Source organism: Grampus griseus, assembly GCF_964374135.1.
Source record: "Grampus griseus genome assembly, chromosome: 2".
Lineage (NCBI taxonomy): Eukaryota > Metazoa > Chordata > Mammalia > Artiodactyla > Delphinidae > Grampus > Grampus griseus.
The window spans coordinates 32,115,464-32,138,577 of NC_139018.1; the positions used below are offsets into that span (position 1 = coordinate 32,115,464).

The 23,114-nt window shown below is 52.8% G+C and overlaps 1 protein-coding gene across 4 annotated transcripts in view; it reads right to left on the reverse strand.

Annotated features, from left to right (window-relative positions):
* Nucleotides 1-267: 267 nt before the first annotated feature.
* Nucleotides 268-23,114, reverse strand: part of SMOC1 (SPARC related modular calcium binding 1) — a gene marked incomplete at its 5' end in the record, with an annotated part of 155,549 nt that continues 132,702 nt past the window's right edge. For 3 of the 4 annotated variants that reach the window (XM_082649739.1, XM_082649737.1, XM_082649738.1), the window contains 5 exons: nt 268-2,153; nt 7,368-7,612; nt 17,163-17,268; nt 19,032-19,114; nt 19,670-19,862. In XM_082649739.1, the coding sequence (XP_082505865.1) occupies nt 2,137-2,153; nt 7,368-7,612; nt 17,163-17,268; nt 19,032-19,114; nt 19,670-19,862 (644 nt within the window). In that variant the 3' untranslated portion in view covers nt 268-2,136. The remainder of the gene's footprint in view (nt 2,154-7,367; nt 7,613-17,162; nt 17,269-19,031; nt 19,115-19,669; nt 19,863-23,114) is intronic. The other variant, XM_082649736.1, reaches the window with a different exon arrangement.

The window sequence follows — 23,114 nt, forward strand, 5'->3', positions numbered from 1 at the left end:
TTCCTTGTGAGGGCAAGAGGGAGAATTACAAAGAGGGCACCAACACTGCAGGTGAGGGCCCAGGGCATCGACGTCCTAACCGCAAAGTGTGGCGCCACCTATCGGCCACTTTGGGGTTCCTTTCCCATCTAGCACCTCAGACTTCCCAAGGTCAGAGTGGAGGGCACCCGGGCCACAGAAAACAACTAGCCTTTTAAGGAAATGAAACCTTTCCATCAGAGGAAGCCACCCAAAGAAAGAGGCAACAGCCACCAAGATTGACTCATTTTTATTTTTTATAAAACAAGCTACAAATAGTCTCCCTCCCTCCTCACAAAGGAAAACCACAGAACACAGCCTCCACATATGTGTGAGAGAGAAGATGCCCAGGGGAGAGTCTGATGTTCTACAAGGAGGTGCTTCCTCCTGGCCAGAGTAGGGGACTGGGGTCTCCTGGAAAGTCCATCCGGTTCCAGCACGCTGAGCTTTCTGGTCCAAACTAATGGGCTAGGGCTGCCCTTCCACCTTACCGTGCTGGGATGGGGCCTCCAATCGCCCTAACACAACCTCTGGGACTTTCACCCAGACAGCAAGAACCTTCTCCAGTCAGAGGATGGGATACCGGGATGGGGTACGAGATGCAGGAGATGTGGCCAGATTTCCAAAAGCAATCCATAGGGGCACAAGTCCTGGGCTACTACCCAGCCTCCCTCACTGCTGCCACACCTGCTCATGGAAGGGGTGCTAAGTGCCACGTGTTGCTCTTTGATGACTGTCAGATAGGCATGGTCACCCGGGCAGAAGAAGCTGGCATCTGACCCGAAGGCGGCCCAGCACATTGGATTCCACACAGTAAAATGTCTGTGGAAAGCTAGGCCTGGATTTCCCCGTAGCTGGGTTATTATCTCTGCACTTCTAGGCGAGGGCAGAAGTGGGAGGCCCAAGATGAGCTTTGCTCTGGAATTGGCCTCAAGCGTGGAAGCCTTTAAGAGCATTTAAGGGAACAGGAAGAACCTCAGTACTGAGTTTTGGGAAAAAAAGGCTGAGTTTCCAACAAGGTGACCAACACAACTCTTCCCTCAGGCTTATGATGACCAGAGGATGGCAAGGGGAGATAGAGGAGAGTGGAAGTAAAAGCCTAGTCTGACCTTGGCCCTGGGAGCCGTCTCGGGAATCCTCACTCGTGGGTTTGCAGGAGGTGAGAAGCCTCCTGTGGGGACCGCACTCATCAGGGCAGGCCTTCTGTCCTCTTCCCTCCGCTGCTCAGATACTAAACAGCTACTAAATAAAAGGCCCCTCTGTGTGTCTTTTCCTTCTTTGGCTCCCTTCTCATGCTTTACGTGGAGGAGATGCTAAACATGGGTGGAAATGTTTCAACTGACCCTAACGCAAATCCTTGGAGGACAATTTGCTCAGTGGGCCACCAGGACACTGTGCACCCACGGGGTCAGGGCCACCTGGGGATCCGGATGGCAGGAACACATGGGCACGGGAGCTCTCCCTTCAGGGGCCCCTCACATTGTCCCACACCCAGCCTCCCTTGAGAGGGTCAACCGCCAAGTGACTTGCCAGCTCTGACAGACACAGCAAGAGGCGGTGCCCTCCTCCCACTAGAAAAGAACTAATGGAGTCTGCGCTCTAACCACAGGGGTTGTTCTCCAAACAGAATCCAAGCGGGCTGGGGATGGAGTTCTGGGTTCCAGAAAGCTGGCCCGTGGGTCCAGAGCCCTCACAGCCCAGAGCAGGAACAGGGAGGGGAATAAACAGACAGCAGTGCCAATGGCTGTACAAAAGAACTATACAATTTACATATATAATTATATACAGTATACAAATCTCTTTCTTCTCAGTCCCAACAAGACCCTCACCCCCTCAGAACCCTAAACGTTGTCAGTAGCAGATCCAAAACCTTAACAATAAAAGAGAACAAACAGTCTTTCTTCCCTTTCCTTTTCCCACCGTGGTATTAGATATTGGTGTTTAAAAATGAAACCAAAAAGAAAACACACAAGTAAGAGTTATTAAAAGTGCAAACACGGTGGGCACCACTCATGTTACATGGGATGTGGCTGGGCTGTGGGCAGCGTCCAAGGTCAGGTGTCTGGTGATCCATCCTGCCTCCCTGGTCTCTCCACCTGCCCTTTGGTTTTCTGCTCCTTAGATGAGGCGTCCTACTGAGAAGGGAGGTATAAGTGAGAAGTTAGGGTTGGGTTTACGAGCAATCCAGCTACACATGTCCATCTCCTCACCGGAGGAGGCTTTTCTACCTGCTGTTAAACACGGGGCTGGGTGGGACACAGGTAACCTGGACTTGCAGACAAGCCCATGTTTCACCAGCCCATCTTTGCCACCACGAGGCATCACAGTGGCAACAAAATGAGGCTGCCATTCCAGAGAACTAGGTTTTGCCCAGTAAACACAGTTGGGGGGCGTGCACTCTGTACAAACCATCCTACTCCCAGATGCCAGCCTTTCAACCTGGGGCTGGGGCGGAAGTGGTAGGTGCTCGTTTATAGGTGGGAATGGTAGGATCCTTGTAGCACTAACTAATCTTTCTCTTGTGTCCTCAGCAAACAAATCGAACATGGGAGTCCAAGTAACTTGGCCAATCCCAACACTCCGCTGCACTACCGAAGCTGCATCAGGGGGCCCATAGAAAGGACCCCAGAAAGAAGGCAACTTACTGAATGGGTTTTTGCCTGATCATTTTCCCTGGGGGAAGATGCCAAAACAGGAACTTAGGATGCTTGAGTGGCCTTGACCCAGAGAACTGGTAGGGCTTCTTCTATACCTGGGCCCCTGGCCCCTCTAGTGCCCAGAATGAAGAGGGCACTTGGGGAAGAGCCAGAGATTGTGTGGCCAGGCTTCCTGTTCTACCCGGGTATACCCCTTGTTAGCCAACACCTTTAAACACAGTCCTTCTTCCCTAAGGCCAGGGCCCCCTCATTAGCGGAGAGGGGCTTTAGTGCTGATGGACATTTGCATAACCTTCTTGGGTCCTGGCTCTCCCAGTCGCAGAAGGTCAGGTGGAAGGAATCTTAGCCATCATCTGGTCCAGCCCCTTCACTTAACAAATCCAGAAACTGATGCTCAGAGCAGCTGAGGAGCTTATCGGAGGTCCAAGGCTTGTTCTGCCGAACACCCACTCCACCCCATGGGGTGCTGATCGGTTTTGGAGGCTCTGCAGGGCCTAGGTCTCCTAAGGGAGGAGCGGGGAGCTGCAAGGCAGGCACACCAAGAGCTGGGCCAGCTCCACGTGGGCCCTGGAGGCTGTGTGATTTTGTGCACAGCCCTTAACCCCTCTGGGTCAGACTGTGGAGCAGGAATTAGGACCACAGCTGCGCTGCTTCTGCTGTGCCTCTCACAGGGAGGATCAACTGAATCCACGGAGAAAGGGCTTGGAGGAGTGTAACGTGCTGTGGGGATACACGCCCACCCTCAGCTCAACCGCCCCCAACTGACACTAACATTCCTTAAGACCTGAGAAAAAAGACAGAACACAGGGTGGGGTAGGGTGAGGGGTAGATACCGGTATATCCAATGTCACGGATGAGAAAACAAACTTGGAAAGATAGCGGGACAAGCCGAAGGCAGGCGGGTGGGAGGTGAGCCAGGTTGCCAGGCCCTGAATCCCATCTTTCATCTGCTCCAGCCAGCAGCTGCTTCTCTCAGGGCTGACAGGATCTACACATACAGAGGACCTCAGATAGTCCCGCCCACCAGGCTGAGACTCAGGAGAGAAAACATACAGCCAGCGGTAACCAGCTCTCACCCTGAAGGCTTACCGCACTAATCCCTTCACCAAAATATCGCTTCATCCTCAGAGCAACTGTATATGGTTCTAATAAAACAATCAAATTATCCCCATTTTATGAGGATGAAACTGAGGCTTGGAGATGGCGTAGCTTTTACGTGGTGAAGCAAACTCAGACCTGTCTGCTTCCAGAATCATGCTCTTAACTACCAAGGAAGGCAGGGGAGAGAAAAGGTCCGAGCCCGGAGCAGGTCCATCCTTGGGCAATTCATTGGGAGAGCTGGCAACTTTTTTCAATGGAAGAACTCGGCTCCAGCCTGCCTGCTTCAGAGGGTGGTGACAGTAATCCTAATGATGGTGCTTTATATGCTGGGAAGGGCCAGTTAAGAAAGACCAGCCCTGAGAATTTAGCTCCCCAGTGAGGAATCCGGTTGGTAAAAATGCCTGTGTTCATGGGGCATTTCCCGAAAATTCAGTCCCTCACACCCAAAGCTACATTCACCCCCAAACTCTGTCCTCCCCACACCCGACTTCTGCCCCCAACTTGGTGTGCAAGCCCCTTTCAGCCCACCAGAGGGCGCTGCACAACACCAGATGACCAACATCTGCTCCATTCCCTACATACCATCTACCCAAGTGGCTTTTCTGCTGCTCCGCAGAGGAGAGGGACCCTGCGAAGCTGCCGGCAGCCTGGGGGTGCGTTACTCTACTACTCCTAATTTCTTTTGTGCATTCACCACTAACCACGTACTGAGCTAAGTCCATCACAGGCACCAGCTTGTTAAACCACACCGAATCTGTGAGGCAGATGCTATCATCTCCATTTTGCAGATGAGGAAATTGAGGCTCAGAGAGTTTGGGTAGCTTGCTAAAGATTACAGAGCTAGTAAGTGTCAGGCCTGGATGCTTCCTCTGGGTTCTGTGCACCTGGTGCCCCACAAAGCTTCAGAGGACAGCCGGGAGGCCTCCTTGAGCTCGGTGGACCCGAGGTCACCACACTCAGCCTCCCCTTGGCCGCTGTGTGCTGCACGGACCTGAACTACCAGCACAGGAAGGGGGCTGAGGGCAGAGGGGCTACAGAGCTCTGTGATTCCAACCCCACTGAGCCCAGAAGTGCTCCTGGGTGGGCCTGGGGTCTATACTAACACTGGGTAGTCTCTTTCCAATACTGGCCCTCAGGCTGTGCTCTGAGAAATGGGCACAGATTCCAAATGCCAAAGCGTAATGTCACCATACAGGACAATCCCTCTCCTATCCCTTCATCATTTGACAAGGATCTAATGCACTGTTACTGGGCGCCGTGCACCGTGCACTGTGCACTCTGCCTGAGGTTAGAAATTGAGAAGGCACACCCACAGCTACAGGGGAGCTGCAGGGGAGAATCAGGAACGTGAACTGCAAATGCAGTGTGATAAGGCTTCTGACAGCGGCAATAATCTTACGGAGGAGGATAGTAATATTGAACTTCCGCGGAGTTCCTTCAATGTCTCAGGCACTATGACAACTGCTTTGACTCACTGTCCCAGTGAATCAGCACAACAGCCCTATGAGGTGGATATTATGATTATTTCCATCTTCCCGATGAAAACACTGAAACCCGGGATGGCTGAGTAGTTTGTACTTGGGTGAAAGAACGAGTCTGTGGCCGAGGCAGGGTCCTGGGGACTCAGAGTCGTGGGAACACAGAGAGGCATCCTCATCAGACAGGGGTGCCCAGAGCGATGTCACTCACCCAGGGCCACACGCCCCAGAACAAAGGCCAGAACCCAGTGATGGAGCGGGCAGGTCCCGAGACTGGGTACCTCATGGTAACTCAGCCACTTCCCCAGCTACCTTTTGGGTTTACACTGTCAAACGAGGGTTAGAACGAGGAAAAGCCCTCATGTTTCCTCCAAGGCAATCTCAGCATTTCCCAAGCTTCCATTTCAAATAAGTCAGCACCACCCGAATTGGTATCTTCAGCCCAGACCTTTCACTGGTACTACAGACCCTCTAATTCTTTGGGTGCATCCAACTTGACACGTCCAAGCCATCCTCGTCACCTTCCCTGTCCCCCTGCACCCGCTCGGCTCTTCCTCCCACGTGGCCCAGCTCAGTGAATGGACCCACTGTCCAGTTGCCCAAACCAACCTTCATCCTTCTATGCACTCAGTCACCAGGGCCTGCAGGTCTACCTAGTCACCTCTACCCACTACTCTGCATCCCCTACGGGGTTCTTCATAACTCAGGCCTCCATCACCTCCTGTCTGGACAGCCACAGCCTCCTACTGGGGGCTCTGCCTTGCTTATCCCCAATCCATTTCCCACACTGCACCAGAATAATTTTTAAGCAAAACTGACGCTCTTGTGTCTCTGACTGAATCCCTTCAACAGCTTCCCCACCGCCCTTGTAGAGCTGAAACTCTCTCACCTTGCCTCCTACCCCTTCCCCTCCCCTTCCATCTTCAAACACGCATCTCAGTCACACTGACCTCCTTCAGCTCCTCTAGAACTCTCCTCCCTCACCTCTGCAGCTTCACTCTTCATTTGCCTCGGCTCAGAACACTCTTCCTTCCCCTGATCTTTCTGCTTGGCCACCTCTTACTCATTGCTCAGGGACTGCTGTAGAGCAGGGGCAGAAAACTTATCTGTAAAGGACTAGCTGGTAAGTATGTTAGCTTTGGTGGTCATGTACAATATACAATAGTTTCGGTTGTATATTCTTCATTTTTGAAAATTACATCCCTTTAAAAATAGAAAAACCACTCAGCTCACAGGCTGTACAGAAACAGGCCGTGGACTAGATTGGGCCCATGGGCCACAGTTGGCTGACCCTTGGTCTAGACATCACCTCCTTCCCAAAGTTTTCCAAGCCCGTCTGCCCCTGAGCGGATGGGGGTGCCTTACGTACGTTCCTACAATACTCTGCACTTGCTCCACTGTGACAGAGATATTAGGTGTCCACCAGAATTCACGCTCTCCTCCTCTTCTTGGGTTCCCAGCCTTCCTTACTGTGGGGTGTGGTCTAGTGACTGAGTTCAAGCCAGTGAAATAGGAGAGGTGACGTGTGTCACTTCCAGGACTGGCCCGTCAACCCCCCACCACAGGCACTGCTCCAGGCTTTACGCCATCTGGCTGGCTGGGAAGGGAGAAGACCCCCAGGGTGACCCTGGATGCCACATAATAAAGATGGCAGAGTCATTCTCAGCCTGAATCTCAGTGACTGCACACGAAGCAATCCCCACTCCTATTCCTTCCCCTGCATACACCATACACACACACACACCCCTAGGACCTGGAATCGTGGTGAACTACTATACGGGCAAGATGAACTAATACTCACTGTGCTGAGCTGAGCCATTACATGTGTGGCTGTACTTGTCACTGCAGCCTGGCCTCTCCTAATACACCCTCATAGCACTTACCACAAGGTATGTAAGTACTTCACTATGTGTCTCCTCCATAGACTGTGGAAGGACAGGGACCTTATCCATCCATTCCTCACTATATCAGGCGTCTAGCGTGAAGCATAACACACTCCCAGTAAGTAGCTGAATAAACACGCACCTGGGACCTCATCTACTGGGGGAGCCCTCGGCCCCCGGGCCCGGGCGGGGCAAGTCCTAGTGGGCCAGGAGCATAGGCGAGCACTCACCTTCTTTGCTGACACCCAGGCAGCCCTTCAGCTCGGCAAGTGAGATGGCCTTGTCCTTGTTCAGGTCACAGTAGTCAGTGAAACGCCGGGCGCATTTCTTGGGCTTGGCTTTCTTCTTCACGTAGCGCTTGAAGGGCTTCATTTCCCTCTTGTTAATGTCGTCGCTGCTGTTGCTGTCCAGCTGGCTGAAGTACCAGTGCACCACTCGCTCCTCCAGGGTGTGGCTGGGGTCTGGCTCTGAGAACCTGGGCCACGGGCAGACACCCCCATCCCCAAGCACACCGCTCAGGATCCTGCAGGAGCCACCAGCCCAGCCTCAGTTCCCTCCCACGTGCTCAGATGCCAGGGCTGCCGGCAGCCGGGCAGAAACGGCTTCTCTGAGCCCAAGCCCTCCCAGCCCCCATGAGCCTGCAGCCGAATCAAGCCATCCTTTCCAACTTTGAGCCACAAGACTGGACACTTCATTCTTCGGGGGTCCCCAAGTAGGTGAGCCCGCCACCCCCTCCGCCACAGCCAGCAACGTTCTCATACAAGACAGATGCTCAAGACATATCGGCTGGATATAATTCACCTGAGAAACCACAGGGATCCAAACTGTCCTTCTCCCAGCCTGGTGTTGCTGCCACACAAGCTGCCCGTTACACATGAACTTGGCATCCAAATGGACGTGACTATGGGAAAGGGTGCTCAGAGCCTGCACCACCCACCCAGTGCCAGTCCAGGTCCTGGGAGGGCTTCCAAAGCAGGAGGCAGAGCCCCTGGCTTCAAACTGCTGTCTTCGCGAAACAGAGCCAAAAAAGTGAAACCGAGCAGCAACGGGTCAGTGTGAAGTTCCCGTGGGCCGTCCCTATCAGGTATCAAGTGCGGTAAGAATTGAGGAAAGAAGGCAATTGAGATGGACGCAAACAGAGGTTCTACAGCTGGCAAGTCCAGACCTACTAAGCGTGAGTCTGTCCACATAGAGGTTTTAAGACAGGAGGCCCAGGGTGGACCCAGGAAGCCACATGTTAACTACAACCCCCAGGGGATTCTGCTAAGAAGCACTGGGCTACAGTAACCAAGAAAGCTTCCCGGTGTCGAGATGCACAGCGGTGACCGCATCTAACACAGCCCACGTATGCGTGGCGACCGTAACGTGACAAGAGCAATGCCTACACATGTAATGTACACAAGGCCCACCCATCAATTTCATTTACTCATGATGCGTCTCTTCTAGAGGGGGTGACTGGGGTCTCTGGCCAGGAGAACAGAGTCACACGAGTCCCATGGTTCCTGCTGCCGGGGCTTGGCACGGAGTGAATGTGGTCAAGGCCCTTTTGTTTAAAGCCCTGGGTAACTTTCCCTTGGTTGGGGGACTAAGGCTGAGGTTGGGAGGTCCACACATTCAAATACTTAGTCTGCAGGGCACTGGGACAGACTACGTGACGACCATGGGTGAGAGGCATGGGCAGAGGGGCTCGCTGTCACACAGGGATCCTACACCAGGGATTCAGTGCCTGCCAGCACACTCTGAAGCTGTACCCGGCAAGAAAAATATTCAAGGCACTTCCCAGTGCCTTGGGGTTCTTCTCTAGGGTTTGCCGAGTTTTCCGGGAGGGAGGGGACCATCCCTGACACCTTCGCTATGAATGAGCCAGCAAACTCCCTCCGCTACCCCAACCCCCAAGTGGCCTCACCATTTAGGGAAAAAGATGTTTCATTACCAAAAAAACGCCAAGCATCCCTGTTGAATGCCCACTCCTAGTTAAGTGGATTGCAGTCTTGGGCAGGTCCCCCTGGGCACCCTGGACCAATTCCAAGAGAGCACAATTAGTGGATCTGCCAGCAGGACCTCATCTTGACAGGTCTGGCGCAGGGAGCACCTGGGGAAGGTGTGAGGGACCGTCTGCTTCTGGCCCTTGGGGAATCTGCTAGGTCTGTCATAGAAACCAGGCTTGGAAGGGCTTTCAAACAGGCATGGCTCAGACTGTTGTCTCTGCCAGTACATGGTTCTTTGGTGGTTTTAAGCTTCCTCTACTTTCACTGCAACATTCACTCTCGAGCCTGCAGGGTATACCAGGCGGGCCCCAGAACATTCTCTATCAGGATGCTCGTGGAGCAGCAGGGAGGGTGGCCAGCTCCCTCGCAGGGCACCCTGCCTGCCCTCGCCTTCTCCTACACGCGAGAGAGGACCCAGCTGCGGGAGGAGAGCCAGGAGGGACCCAGGGGAGACACTCCAGCTATTCCCACCCAGGCTTTCTAAGGCGGCCAGGGGAGGGCCTTCCCCCTCGGCCCCTCCCGTGAGGGGGCCACGAGAACGTCCCCGCGAAGGCAGCTCCTCCTTTAACCTTTAGGCTCAGCATAGCGTAATGTCTACCTAGAGGCTGGAATAATAAAACCTCACTTGCTGAGACGGGAAGGGATGAGGTCATCCCGCCTAGACGCCCAGCCAGGAGAGGCCTGCTGCCTCCAACACGTGTTCCTGGGCTCCCGCCCGCCTGCCCAGTTCTCAGCGACTCTGTTGCTGGAGCTCCCCGCACCTTCCTTTGGGCTAGGCTGCGGCAAGAAGCAGCTCTTCTCCCGCGCTACAGCCTCTAAGCGTTTCCTCTTATGCCAGAGAGTGACTGTCATTTGGGGGCTGCTCCGTTTTTCCTCCCTTCCCTGCCTCCTTGTCTGGAGAACCGTGTTCCTGCCGTCCTCACTCCCAGCAGGAGCTCCCCAGCCCAGAGCGCCCATGCTTTCTGCCCGCTACCCCCCGTATGTCCCCCATACCCCGCAGCCGAGGACACGTCCCAGGAGACATCCCCCGAGGGCCCTGCAAGCAGTGCCTCTGCCTCCCTGTAGCACTTCCCCAACCGGCAGCCTGCCCTGTGGGCCTGCCTCTCCCCGCCCCCGTCCCCAGCTGGCGTGAGGCACTCTGCTTCTGAAATCCTTTGACTTCCAGAATCCCATGCTACCCCCTCCCCAAACATCAGAGCCAGGCTCCACATGTGTAGCTAGGCAGCGCTAGGGTCCTATTTTGGAAGCCAAGGCTTTGTCTAGGCCAAGCGCCAAGTACATTTAAGGCAAGAATTTCTTAGTGAGGGTGCGGGGCAGTGGGGTGGGATCATGGACCCTCAGAAATCGTAAACAAAGCCATAGCCCCTCTCTCTAAGATGCACATGCACCCAGAACTCTGCAGATTTTAGGGGTTTAATGGACTCCCTAAACCTCATCCAAGGTCACGGACTCAAGTTAAGAACCCTCATCTAGAGGGAAGGAGACTCCAGCCATGATCCCAGAAGAATAAGTCTGAACCTTCTGGAAGAAGATCGGGTGAGACAAAACACAGTAACTGGGAGGGGCTTGGGGGTAGTTTTCATGCTTCCAACAAAGCATACGAGAAAAAAGAAAACTACTGAAGGCATCTGGCCCAAAACGCTGAAAATGAGGTTTTGGCTTCACAGCGGCCTCAAGTCCCCAAACTACCATGCTTCACGCAAGAACTAGTTACGCCTGACATCTATCAGGAGTCCTGATTTAGCCAAACCAGTGGTGGGCACGTGTGAAAGAAGACACGAGAAGCCTCTGTTAACTAAGGAGAAGCTAAGGTTTTCCCAGGGGCGTGCTGGATGGGGTGGGGCAAGAGAGCCTCCCTGAGTCTCCAGGAACCTCTCAAGCAGTCTGTGCTGGTGGAGTCCTTTCCATCACAGCTGGACTCCTCACAATTCACCCCTGACCTCAAAGCCACAGCCCACCGAGCCCTCCAGCTCTGACAGCTTTCTAGCAGGATCCTTTAAAAACACTGGCAACTTGCACTCCCAGTTCTAGGGTTACACGGGCATCAGACTCCCGGCCTCTCTCTCACATAGGCTCACAGAACTGGGATCAGAACCGCTGGAATTCAGAGCTGCTCATCAGGCCAGGGCTGGGGACCCTATGTTAGAGAGTGTGACGGTTCTTTAAGATCACTTAACGGCGATGCCCAGGTCCTTGCTACGGGCCTGCCTACAGACACAATTCCACTCCCATTAAAAGGGCTTATTGGGTGAGTAGAGGATCCAGGTTTCCTCGGATATGGTGTGGAGAGACGCAGTGCAAGGCTGGCGTCAGCCCCGCCTCTGGGCTGTTTTGGTGGCCGTCCTGTTGCCTCCCGTCTCCAGCGATGAGGAAAACCACTAGAGCCAGGTCCCTCCCTGGACTGGCCGGGCCCCGCCGAGTCTTCTCCCAAATTAAGAGGCGGCAGGTGCCACCCTTCCCCCGCAGCCCTCTCGGTGTCGCTCCTGCAGCCTCAGCCCGCTGGGCCTCGGCTGCAACGCACAGCTGGAGAGTCAGCCCCTTTTACCACAAGGAAACTGGCGCTGGCCAAGATCTCGGGCCCAATTCCGCTGTCCCAAGCAGTTTTAAACAAGGTGAGGTGGGCTGGCCTGGAGGCACGGGCCAAGCCAAGCAGGCCAACGGAGTGCCATCTGGAGCGGGGTCCGGGCCCTGCCAGCTGTGCGGGTGGGGAGAGTTGGGAAACGCCAAGTCAGCTGCATTCCAGCCTCCTCCTTGTGAGAACATCAACAAGTCACCGCACTGGGCAGGAAGGAGGAAGCCTCAGACCCACGGTCTCTTCTTGCAGGGCCACGGGAGGGGCAGCGAGGCTCACGCGGCCCCGCCCAGCTCCTCTCAACGTTGACTTTTCCTAGGGTGGAGTGGAGAAAGGAGAGGGTTCCCCTGCGCTAGAAGGCTCTGCCAGCTAGGATCTCAGAACTCCCCCTTTGGGACTGATAAATGCTGATGGGGAGGCTGACGTAGCCAGTGGGGTGAGGGGCCGGGGGCGGAACTCTGCCTTCTGGAGCGGGAAGGATGAAGAGCATAATTCAGGGCTTCCCTGGTGGCACAGTGGTTGAGGGTCCGCCTGCCGATGCAGGGGACGCGGGTTCGTACCCCGGTCCAGGAGGATCCCACGTGCTGCAGAGCGGCTGGGCCCCTGAGCCATGGCCGCTGGGCCTGCGCGTCCGGAGCCTGTGCTCCGCAAGGGGAGAGGCCACAGCAGTGAGAGGCCCACGTACCGCAAAAAAAAAAAAAAAAAGAGCATAATTCAATGATCTAGCAACCTTCACTGAGAACAGCTCTCATCTAATGATACCTGCAGGCCACCCCCTCCCAAGCACTAGCCACAGATGTTTCCATGGATACCCCATTCTACTTTGCCTATTTTTAGATTTGGGCAGCACTGCTTTCCCCCTAAATCAGGCTAGAAGACCAGAAAAGGAAGTAGATATCTCCCTCTTCCACTCCCTACATCCAGCAAGTCTTCAAATCCTATTGATTTCATTACTAAAGCTTCAGTAAATCATCCCATCTGCCACAGCTTTAGTCCACATTCTCACCACCGTTCCCTCTGGTGTGGGCTGTAACCTTCCTGCCCCATTTAGCTCCCCTCCCCCCGTCTGGCTTCTGTAGGAATGCCCATCTAGTCACATGCCTCTCTGTGGCCCTCTCTGGCGCAAATCACAAGACCCAGGATGATCTGGGCTCTGCCCAGCCCTACAGCCTCATCTCCCACCTGTCCACAGCCTGCCTCCCAAGCTTAAACCTTACTCCTCACAATTCCTTCCACAGACCCTACCTCGTTCGTACCTCGCTACCCCTAGGGTCCCTCTGCTGGGATACCCTTATTCCTGGTCCATCTAGGTCGTGGCATTTTCTCACTCGTAAGTGAAGATGTGGCTTAAATGTCACCTCCTGTGGAAAGCCTTCTCTCACACGCCCTCCCGCCCCTGAGTCCCTGCAGGACTTCATCTGCCTCTGTTGTCACATTGGCTTTACAGCGCACTCACGTGATTACATAGCTTTTCTCCCAGGAGCTCCTCCAGCCCGGAACCATGCCCTCATCCCTGTATGTCCCCAGAACCCAGCACAGAGCTTACGCCACGGGTAAGATGTAAGAGTTTGTACAAAGCTAAAATCTCCAAGCCTGACAGGTGGTGGTTTGGGGGGAAGACACCCTCTTTTCTGCTCAGCCCAAACATCCTCCCGGTCCCTTCTTCTCACTGTCCCCAAATAGGACTGTTTCCCGCTGGCCCCAGCTGGTGTCCAGCTTTAACTGCCACACCCTGAGAGGACGCAGGAGGGATCAGCTGTGGCTTCTTTGACCTTGCGCTTGCAACCTCAATTCTACCTGAATTCACAGCCAAGGCCCAAACCCAGGAACCCTGGATTCCATAATTCTCTTCGCCAGCCCTGCTCCAGATGTGCTGCCCTGTGCCTTGGCTCTCCCACTGTAGAAGGCTGCCTGACCAGGGGCTGTCCACAGGGTGCCCAAGTCCCTTGGTCCCAGCCAGGGCGCCGTAAGGCCCTGGTGACAAAGAAGCATTACAGTGAACTTCAGGGCTAGATCTGGCCTCATAATTAGTCTTGAAGTCGTTGCTGGAGCCTCTGACGTGTGCCAAGAAAAAGAGGCCTTATTGAGACATCCCTCTCTGTATCTAACAGGGATCCATCCATCTATCCACCCATCCTTCTGGCTATTTATTCATTTAACAAATATTTACTGAGCACCTACTGTGTGCCAGGCACTATCCTGAGTTCTAGGAATACAGCAGGGAAGAAGGCAGAAAACGCTCCTTCCCTCGTTGAGTTCAATTTTCATTGGGTAGCGGAGACAGATACAAATAAACAAACCAGCAAAACATCAGATAGGGATAAGCACTAGGCTGAGAATTAAAAAGCGGTGTTGTGGGCTTCCCTGGTGGCGCAGTGGTTTAGAGTCCGCCTGCCGATGCAGGGGACACGGGTTCGTGCCCCGGTCTGGGAAGATCCCACATGCCGCGGAGCGGCTGGGCCCGTGAGCCATGGCCGCTGAGCCTGCGCATCCGGAGCCTGTGCTCCGCAACGGGAGAGGCCACAGCAGTGAGAGGCCTGCGTACCGCAAAAAAAAAAAAAAAGTGGTGTTGTGATAGAGGGTGACAGGGCTGCTCCTTTAGTTTGGATGGTCATTGAGAAGATGATATTTAAATGGAGCAGTGGGGCCAGTCACGGGAGGATGGGAGACTCACATTCCAGGCTGAAGGAGCACCTGGCATGGAGGCCCTGGGGCAGGCAAGAGCTTGGCCTGTTTGAGGACCTGAGAAGGACCAGTGGCTGGGACATAATGACAGGAGGGAGCAGCATATGAGAGAAGGGTGAGCGCCAGCAAGACCATCCTGCACGGCCAGTTCGTGGTCAGAGTTCGGGCTTTTTGCTTTTTCAAAATATATTAGGGAGACCTGAGAGGGATTTAAACTCAGTAAAACCGGTAACCCTGGCCAGCCACCTCCCTGCATAACTGATTCTTTCTCCTTCTCTCTGCAGGCCCACTCCCACTTCCTTGATTTCTAAACTATTTCTTGATACATCTTGTCTGTCTTTTGATTACAAGTCTACCCTCCAGGTAACACAATTACCAAATGCAGTTCAAACCTTTCATTCTCATCAAAACCAAACATGGTCAGGCTCACATGAGCTTGAAATGAAAAACATGTTTAGGAAAGAATTTTTTTTTAAATTTCTCCCAACATTATATCATACCTAAAAGAGGTTTTTGGAAACCACAGCAACAAAAACTCCCTTCCCTAATGACACACTGGGATTAAAAGCATTTACGAACTTCTTAGTTTTTATTTTCTATAAAAATGCCTTCAGCCTGCTATCTGAGGGTCAAGTGTCCATCCGAACTTGCCCTGGCAGCGGGCCCACCTGTGATTTTGGCCTCCCGGCCCAGGACCTAGCTGGGTTTGGTCCTTTCCCTGGCACTGAAGGCTGCCTGGATCCGAGGTCAGGCCGGGCTCAAGGGCTGCACTCCCGCAGAAGCAAATGGGATGGAGGGTGAAGTCCTGTCTCCTTAGAACCCAAGTAGAAGCACCAGGCAGGCTCCCTGAGCAGTGGGTCAGAGCCAGCAGCCCTGGAGATTTGTGGGTGGAAAGCACCCAGACCTGGAATTGTTAAGGCCATGCCCCTTTCTCGTTTCTTTTTTCCCTCTCTTCTAAAAACCATAAATAGCTCATACCCATTTTTGCATGAAACAACAGGTATGTTTTCACATTCCAAGCATAAATAACAAAAAGGCATATAATACTGAATATGCCTTTTCATAATTTCCTCTCCCTCTTCCTGGAGGTTCGGACACAGCCCTCTCGATTTTAGACTTCCAGTTGCTGAGCACCATGGGCTGCCTCTGGGCAGTTCTCATCTGTCGACCTGTCAGACCCTGTCTCCATCTTTTCAGACTTATTGCTGTGCTCCTCCCAGGGGAGGCCTGGACCCTTCCACAGGGTGAGCAAAACAGAGCAGGGCCAGAAACCAGCCTCAGAGCTCACAGGACCATGGGGGTTGCTGAGAGCAAGCTCCCTGGACAAGCAGTTTCCTAGAGTGGCAACCCACAAGGCGGCCACTGCACTCACTGTGATGTGACATAAAAGTGGGTTTTCAAGATTGCTGCCCTTGTCTGCCTTGGGACACAGAACCACTGACAGCTGTGTTGGGAGTCCTGGTGCCCACCCCAGATACACGCCCTGCTGTTGTGCTGATGCAGTCACGCTGGGGCCCTTCCACCAGCTTGGGGGCCTGGGCCTGTCTCGTGGTGGCACTCCTTGCCCTCTGGGAAGATGCGGAGGGACTAGCGCTCCCTCCTTGGTGAGCCACGTAAGCTGAGAGTCAGGCTGCCCATCCCTGCCAAGCACATGGTACTTCCCGTTGCTAAGGAGCCAGAACTCTCCCTACGCCAGCCGTGCCTCCCGCTCTGGCTTCATAATGGGAAGCCCTTTGGGACCTGCATCCTCTGTGTCATCTACCACCACTGTCATCTCCTCCACCCCCTCCTCCATCCACCCCAGCTCAGCCATACTGAACTTCGGACGTGCACTTTCCTGGGGTCACAATGTTCTTTCCTTTTTCCTGGAATGGTTTCCCTTCTTTTACTAGCTGAGTCCTACCTATCCTTCAAAACTCAGTATCACCTCCTCCGGGAAGCCTTCTCTGACTCCTCCAGACTAAATTAGCAAACGCTTCTCTGTTCTTTCACCTCGGTTCTAGCACTTACCACACAGTTTGTATCTTTCTACAGCCTAGTATCCCCATTAGGCTGCATTCTTTGAAGGCAGAGACATGCCTCGCATCCTTGGATTCCCAATCCTTAGCCCAGTGCTTGGCGTGCCATGCATGTTCAATAGTTCTGAGCAGAGGACAGATGAATGCATGCGTGCTCCGATCAACTGACCCAATGGGTCCAAATTAGTGAGCGCCGGCGATGCTGGTCGCTGGGGAGCGTGTACCTTTCGGCCTCGGGTCAGGACTGCCTCGGTCAGCATATCAGCTCCTGAACTAAGCTGGACTTGGCTCTGGCAGTGTCCAATCCCACTGCCCAGAGTCCCTTGGGATTCTCAGGAAGCCAAACTGGCACGCGGCTCCTGCCTTCTCAGAAAAGAAGAAAACCACCAAATGCTCTGGACTCCCTCCCTGCCATCCCTGTTCCCATCGTATGCCCATCCCCCTTCCTGCCATTCTGGACTCACTCCAATGCATCCATTTCTGAGACTGAAGCGCTGGAAGTCTCCAGACACTCCCGGACTTGCCTATAATCAGGTAACTACAAGCTAGAGAAAAGCAACTCCCAAAGACTAGAAAGGGGAGAGGGGCGGCGAGATTTTGGGTGGAAGGTGAGACAAAGTCACAGCTACGCGGTTTCAGGAAGAGGATCAACTTCCAGCTCTTGTTCTACCCACCCCTCCCCACTCTCCCAGGGACCCGCAGCATCTGAAAAGTCAGGGGCCCCGTGGTCCCACTGGGCCTGAGTCCCGCTCGCATTCTCACCTCCCACCTCCAGTGGGTGCTGCTGAGTTAATGGCCTGCACCATATCAGTGGTGAGAGCATCCAGTAGGCTGGTGATAAATTCCATTTTCTTCCCTTCTGGACAGCCTGAAAGACAAAGTGAGACTTGAAGGCAGATGCCAGGTAAATGATCAAGTAAACAGCTTCCTCAACTACCACTGTTTCCTCAACCTCTCCAAGTCCTTCCTGTCCAGCTAAATCCACTTTGGGAACTGTCCACAGCTCAGATGATCCTCGTAAACCTCCATGGTTCCTCTACCCACAGCCCGCAAGGGACCAATCGACCAAACAGATAATAATGCTCTCCATGTTCTTCCATTCCTCAAATCTTTTGCTGAGTATCAACTCAGGCACTATGCTAAATGTTAGGGATATTATACACACGGTTCTTCCCCTCGTAAAGTCCATAGTCTACTGGGGAACTCAAGCTAGTTCTGGTACAGGAGGACGGAGCGACTCTAGCAGCAAGGACCAGGTGCTGAAGGGGCACAAGGAATGCAGAGAACTCCAAGGTCAAAGTTGCCTCAAGTAGATCTACCTGTTTACCTATCCAAGAACCTCCTCCTTTTCTCACATCTCTCCTCAACCAGCTTAGATTATAATTATCAACCCTCCCTTATAAGTACTCTCAAACCCTTTGTCTCTCTATTCCGCACTGTGTGATTCCAGCAAAACCCCAAGCGTGGATGAACCTTCTCACCGATATGCCTTCTCCAAGTCTACACCCCCATAGCTGAATAGTGCTAGCGCAAACACCACCACGCAACTGGAGAGACGGTTTTCCTGCAAATTCATGACTACCAGCCCCAAATGGGCCCTCAACACTGCCTACGATCCTCCTCTCCGCAGCAAGTATTTCATTCTCTGCTCTCTGCAAATCCCCTAGGTCTCCGGTTAAATGCTACCTTCTCAGAGAAACCACAGATTCTTCCTGTCCTTCTCCCAGCACCTCACTCTTTCCCTTCAGAGTACCTGTCACCACCTTTTATCTCTGTTTGGATTCATTTATTTGTATACTGTCTCCCCCACTAGACAAGCTTCACTTCGGTTTTGATCATTAGACGAACCCAGCGCCTGGCACATAGGGGAATCTCAAGGGACATTTGTTGAAGAGATGGCTAGAAGGAGGGACCCTGGTCTCTACGACTCCATTCTCATGACAGAGTGACCTACAAACCTCACTTGGGAACCCCTAGACTTTCAGGAGCCTCTGTTTTCAGTCCTCCTTCGGAGTCCTGATGGGGAATAGTAGGCCCAGCTCCCACCAGCACTGACCTGCATCTGTGCTGATTAAGACTACAGTGTTCTGGGCCATCAATATTTAGTACTCTTATTGTAACTCACTGGTAGAGAACACTATAAATAAGACAAACCCAGCCCAGCAGCCATTTAGAGGTGAGCCCTGCCTGTGAGCCTTGTGTCATACCCCAGTGACAGTTCTGGGCCACCAGGAATCATTGCCCCTCAGGACAGCCTTTCCCTGTGAGCTGTCTTCTCTTTGCAGCCCTGGGGAAAAGGGTCCACAGCCCCCAGATCATTTTCCCAGTCACCCTTAGAGAAAGAACTGTAGAGCTTTTAAGGGTACGATTTTAACCCAGTGACTACATTTTAAAGATAAAAAGGTAAAAGCAAGGAGGAGAAACAGTGTGCTCAAGAGCACAGGACTAATTAGGAACACATCCCAGACTGGATGCAGATCCCATGGCTCCTGCGACGCCCCTGCCCAGTGTCCCCGCTCCACCTTACGGATGGGGAAGCAGACCCAGAGGAGGGCGCTGCTTCTGCATGATGAGGGGCTGGAGGAACAGGAAGAGGTGAAGGCACCAGCAAGGGGTAGTGTCGTCTCCTACCTGGCAGCTCCCTGTCCTTGAAGGGGTCGTCCACCTCCGCACTCTTGGCCCTGGCGTCGCTCTCACAACTGGGCATCACGTAGCTAAGAAGAGAGAGATGCAGGGGGTGAGGAGGGGCTGGAAACTGAGCTGATTTCAGCTCCTACTCCCAGCAATGATCTGTGTGGTCTCAAAGCCTAGATCTCCCAGAGCTGGTAGCAGAATATCTCCTGGACTGTCCAGCAGCTACAAGGCAATCCCAGCGTCAGTGTTCCCACAGAGACATGTTCAGGCATGTCATCTTAGTCAGTCTAGTAGAGCGCTGTTACCTTATGTCTGCACACAGGATCTTTTTGATCCATAGAACCTAGTGACTCAGGCAGGGCAATCACCTTCTCACTGGTGAACTGAGGTTCAGAGAGGTTACCTACTTTCCCAAGGTTGCCCAGCTAGGAAAGGCCAGACCTGTGACCAGAATCCAGGATACTGGGACCTCATCTGCCCACAAGCAGAGATGCTGCTCCCCTAGTGCCTCGACGCCCACCAGGCCAGGACAATAAAGCCAGGAGATGTGAGGTGACAGCGTAACAGGAAGCTGGCTCTCCTACCCCAGGCTTCACCTGAGGGGTGAGGGGCAGGACGGGCTCTGGGGGACTTACCGTGTGGAGGTCCCAGGCAGCGGACGCCCCGTGTCCACCAGCACACACCAGCAGTAGCCAGTGGATTGGTGGCACTGCACTGGCTTATAGAGCCCCCCGGGGGCACACTCGGGGATGACAATGCCCTCGCGGGGATTCTGCCGGGCCTCTTCCAGGGCGCTCTGTCTCTCCTGGTCACAAGAGTGAACTTTCTCTGCAAGAGAAGACACAGCCTGTGGTGATTCCCACTCCTGTGCCTTCCCTGCCAGGACCTGGCCTGGCCCTAGGGAACTGATGGCTGGCTGGTGAATCACCAAGGGGAGCTGTGTCTCCCACACCAGCCCTTAGTGAGGGGCTGGAGGCCCAGAACCTCCCTGCGGCCCCCTAGAGGCGGGGGCAGGAGCCTGGCTGCCCGGCGAGCTGACAGCTGATGCAGGAACGCCCGTGTGTGTGGACACTCTCCCAAGCCCAGACGTAGTAGGACAGGGCCAGGCCACTGTCCTCAGGGCAGGGAGATGCTTTGGTGCTTGGCACCCAAGGGGAGCAGAAACAAGGCCCAAACCCACTCCCTTCCAGGCCTCCAACAGGGCTGAACGGAGCTGAGCTGATTACACAACACTGCTTCCATCCAGTGCGAGAGAGAAACAGGCCCGCGGGAAGGTGTCTGTACTCAGCGGCCTCACGAACTATGCCAACGTCTCTGAACAGCCAAACCTGGTTTCTCCAGAGTCAGGCCCAGGCTGAGGCAGTGCACGGTGTCCTGTGCCAGGCCTGGGGGCCTCAGACCCACACGACTCCTGACCAGTCAACCTGCCTGACTTCCCTTTCTTGTTTTTTTGTTGATTCTGTGGGGATTTTTTTTTCTTTTTTCTTTTTAGCTATTAAAAATAAATAGCATTAAAATAAATAAATAAATAAATAGCATTAGGTTCCTTTTCTTGTTATAAAGAAAAATTTGAAAAAACCCTAATCCCACCAAAGTTAAACACTACTTGCCCTGGACCTCTTCTTTTCCATGTACACATACATAAATACATATGCACACATCTACTGTTTTTTGTTTTTTGGTTTTTTTTTTTCCGGCACGCGGGCCTCTCACTGTTGCGGCCTCTCCTGTTGCGGAGCACAGGCTCCGGACGCGCAGGCTCAGCGGCCGTGGCTCACGGGCCCAGCCGCTCCATGGCACGTGGGATCTTCCCAGACCGGGGCACGAACCCGCATCCCCTGCATCGGCAGGCGGACTCTCAACCACTGCGCCACCAGGGAAGCCCACTGGGGGTTTTTTAACAATAAAAGGGACCACATCATATACCTGTACTATCACTTTTTTGATCTACTTATTTATCTCTTTATTTATTTACTTTATTATCACTTTATTTCTTTCATGAACAATATTCCGCAACTTTCCCCTTGAAGAAGATGACAGGAATCGTCTTGGGTATCCCATGATATTTTCACAGTGTTTTACAAAAATACCATTCCGAGAGCCAGGAATTTGGTATCAGCAATGTGGAGATTCATCCTCCTCACTGAACAACAGCACAAATGATGAAAATACAGAAGCTCAACTCTGAAGGAGCCAAACCCTTTGAAATAATGACTCTGGTAATGATACACATATGAACCGGACAGATGTTGAAGCAGACTGTAGGTGCACACAGAGACGCACAGCAGCTCCATGCTGTCTTAGAGGGAAGTCAGATGATGGGAAATGCTTTTTGTCTCACTCTGAGGAAAAATGCTGAAAAAATTCTCATTGCAGGGTGAGGGAATATTCCCTTAAGCGCATAAAAATATCTGAGAGTCAGGGGACAGGTATGAATAGTACATTTGCTATTAAAATATAATACTGATCTGGAAAATGAAAAAAGAAAAGAACTATTGTTTTCATAACGCAAACACAGTGAAACTAAACAGAATCTCCTTAGCTAGAGGAACAGCAGTTTAAAACAGTTGACAGGCACTAGACTCGAGATTCTGAGCCCAATTATAACTACCACCAGAACTGCCCCTAAGAGGCAGCTTAGGAAAGAGACATAAACTGATTGGAAAAGGGGGGTCCATGGGGAGACCTGGCCTGAAGACCCAGAATTTTGAGTTCGGCCCCTGGCTGGAATGGAGCCTGGCACCTTCCAGGGGATTACGCAAGAGTTTTTCAATAGCTCTCCCAACCCCAAGTTGGTAACTTTCTTTTCCTACCTCATAGTTCATGCCACAGAAAAAGTGACAGAGGAGAAAAACCAAAGGAAAACAGCTTTTTACCGGCACCGCGTTCGTGTAACAACGTCTGACAGAGGCTTTAAATTAAGATCTTCCAGGCCAACATTCTAAAGCCATAAATCAGATAGAAAGCGAGATGCGAACAGAGGTGGAGAAAGCTTCCCCAGGGACAGAGCAAATGATGGACCTGACTTCACAGCATTGGGGATCCTGAAACTGCGGGCATGTGGAGACCAGCCAGCCGAGGAGAGGGGGGAACCTGTGGTTTGGGGACTGTCGACAGATTTCTGGAAGTCCTTGAAGGCTGTTCTGAAAGGTTTGTAGCCCGCTTCCATAGAGGTTGCACGGAGTTCCACGGAGGATACTACAAACCATACAAACGGTGACGCTCGATAATTTGGAAAGACTGGGGGTTAGCGTGGAATTCGAGAGAAGGTGAAATCCAGGGTTTCTTGTCTTTATCTGCTTGCTTATTACTTTATGACGATCCCTGCAAGTTCAAGTGCTCCTCTAAGAAAGAGACAGGAAAGGTTTATAATCACAGCGCCAACTGTTTATGAAGAAAACACAGAGAGTTTGTCTTCCGACAGAGACAAAAATCTCCCCTAAGAGCCTCTTTATGCTACTAATAGTCAAAGCAAATATTCATGGAGGAGCAGGAGCCAGGCAGGCGACAGACTAGGGGCTTTACTTGCCGAATCTCTTTGTCTGTGTGAAGTAGGCACCGTTATTATGCCCATTTTGTAGACAAGGAAGCTGAGTCGTGGAGGGATTCATGAATTTTCCCAAGTTCACTCACCCCGGAGACAGGAGGGCTGGGGCCCCAGTCAAGGGCTTCTGACGGTCAAGCCTGTCTTGCTGAACTCTAGACAGAGGTTACTGTCTCTAATTATTTGCTTTCGGGGAAAAATACATTTATTTTTATGGCGTGAAGATCCGCCAGGCCAGTCGCTTTGTAGACGCCCCAGATCTGCTGCATTTGAAAGCAGATGTGTAAAAACATGTACTTATCCATGTGAAACAGCACTGCTTCTTCTGAACCAACGACTTTCTCAGCCTAAGCACACTCCAAACCTTGTACCCTCGTATTTTTCCCTCTTTGCCTCGGAACTGGAACACCTAAGGCCAGGTTTGTAACTCACCCACCATTTACAGACAGTCACATGAATAATAATGGCTAACAGCTACCTGAGCATTTATGGTGTGCCCAGCTCTGTACTGGGCACTTCCACTAGCTCACTTCAAA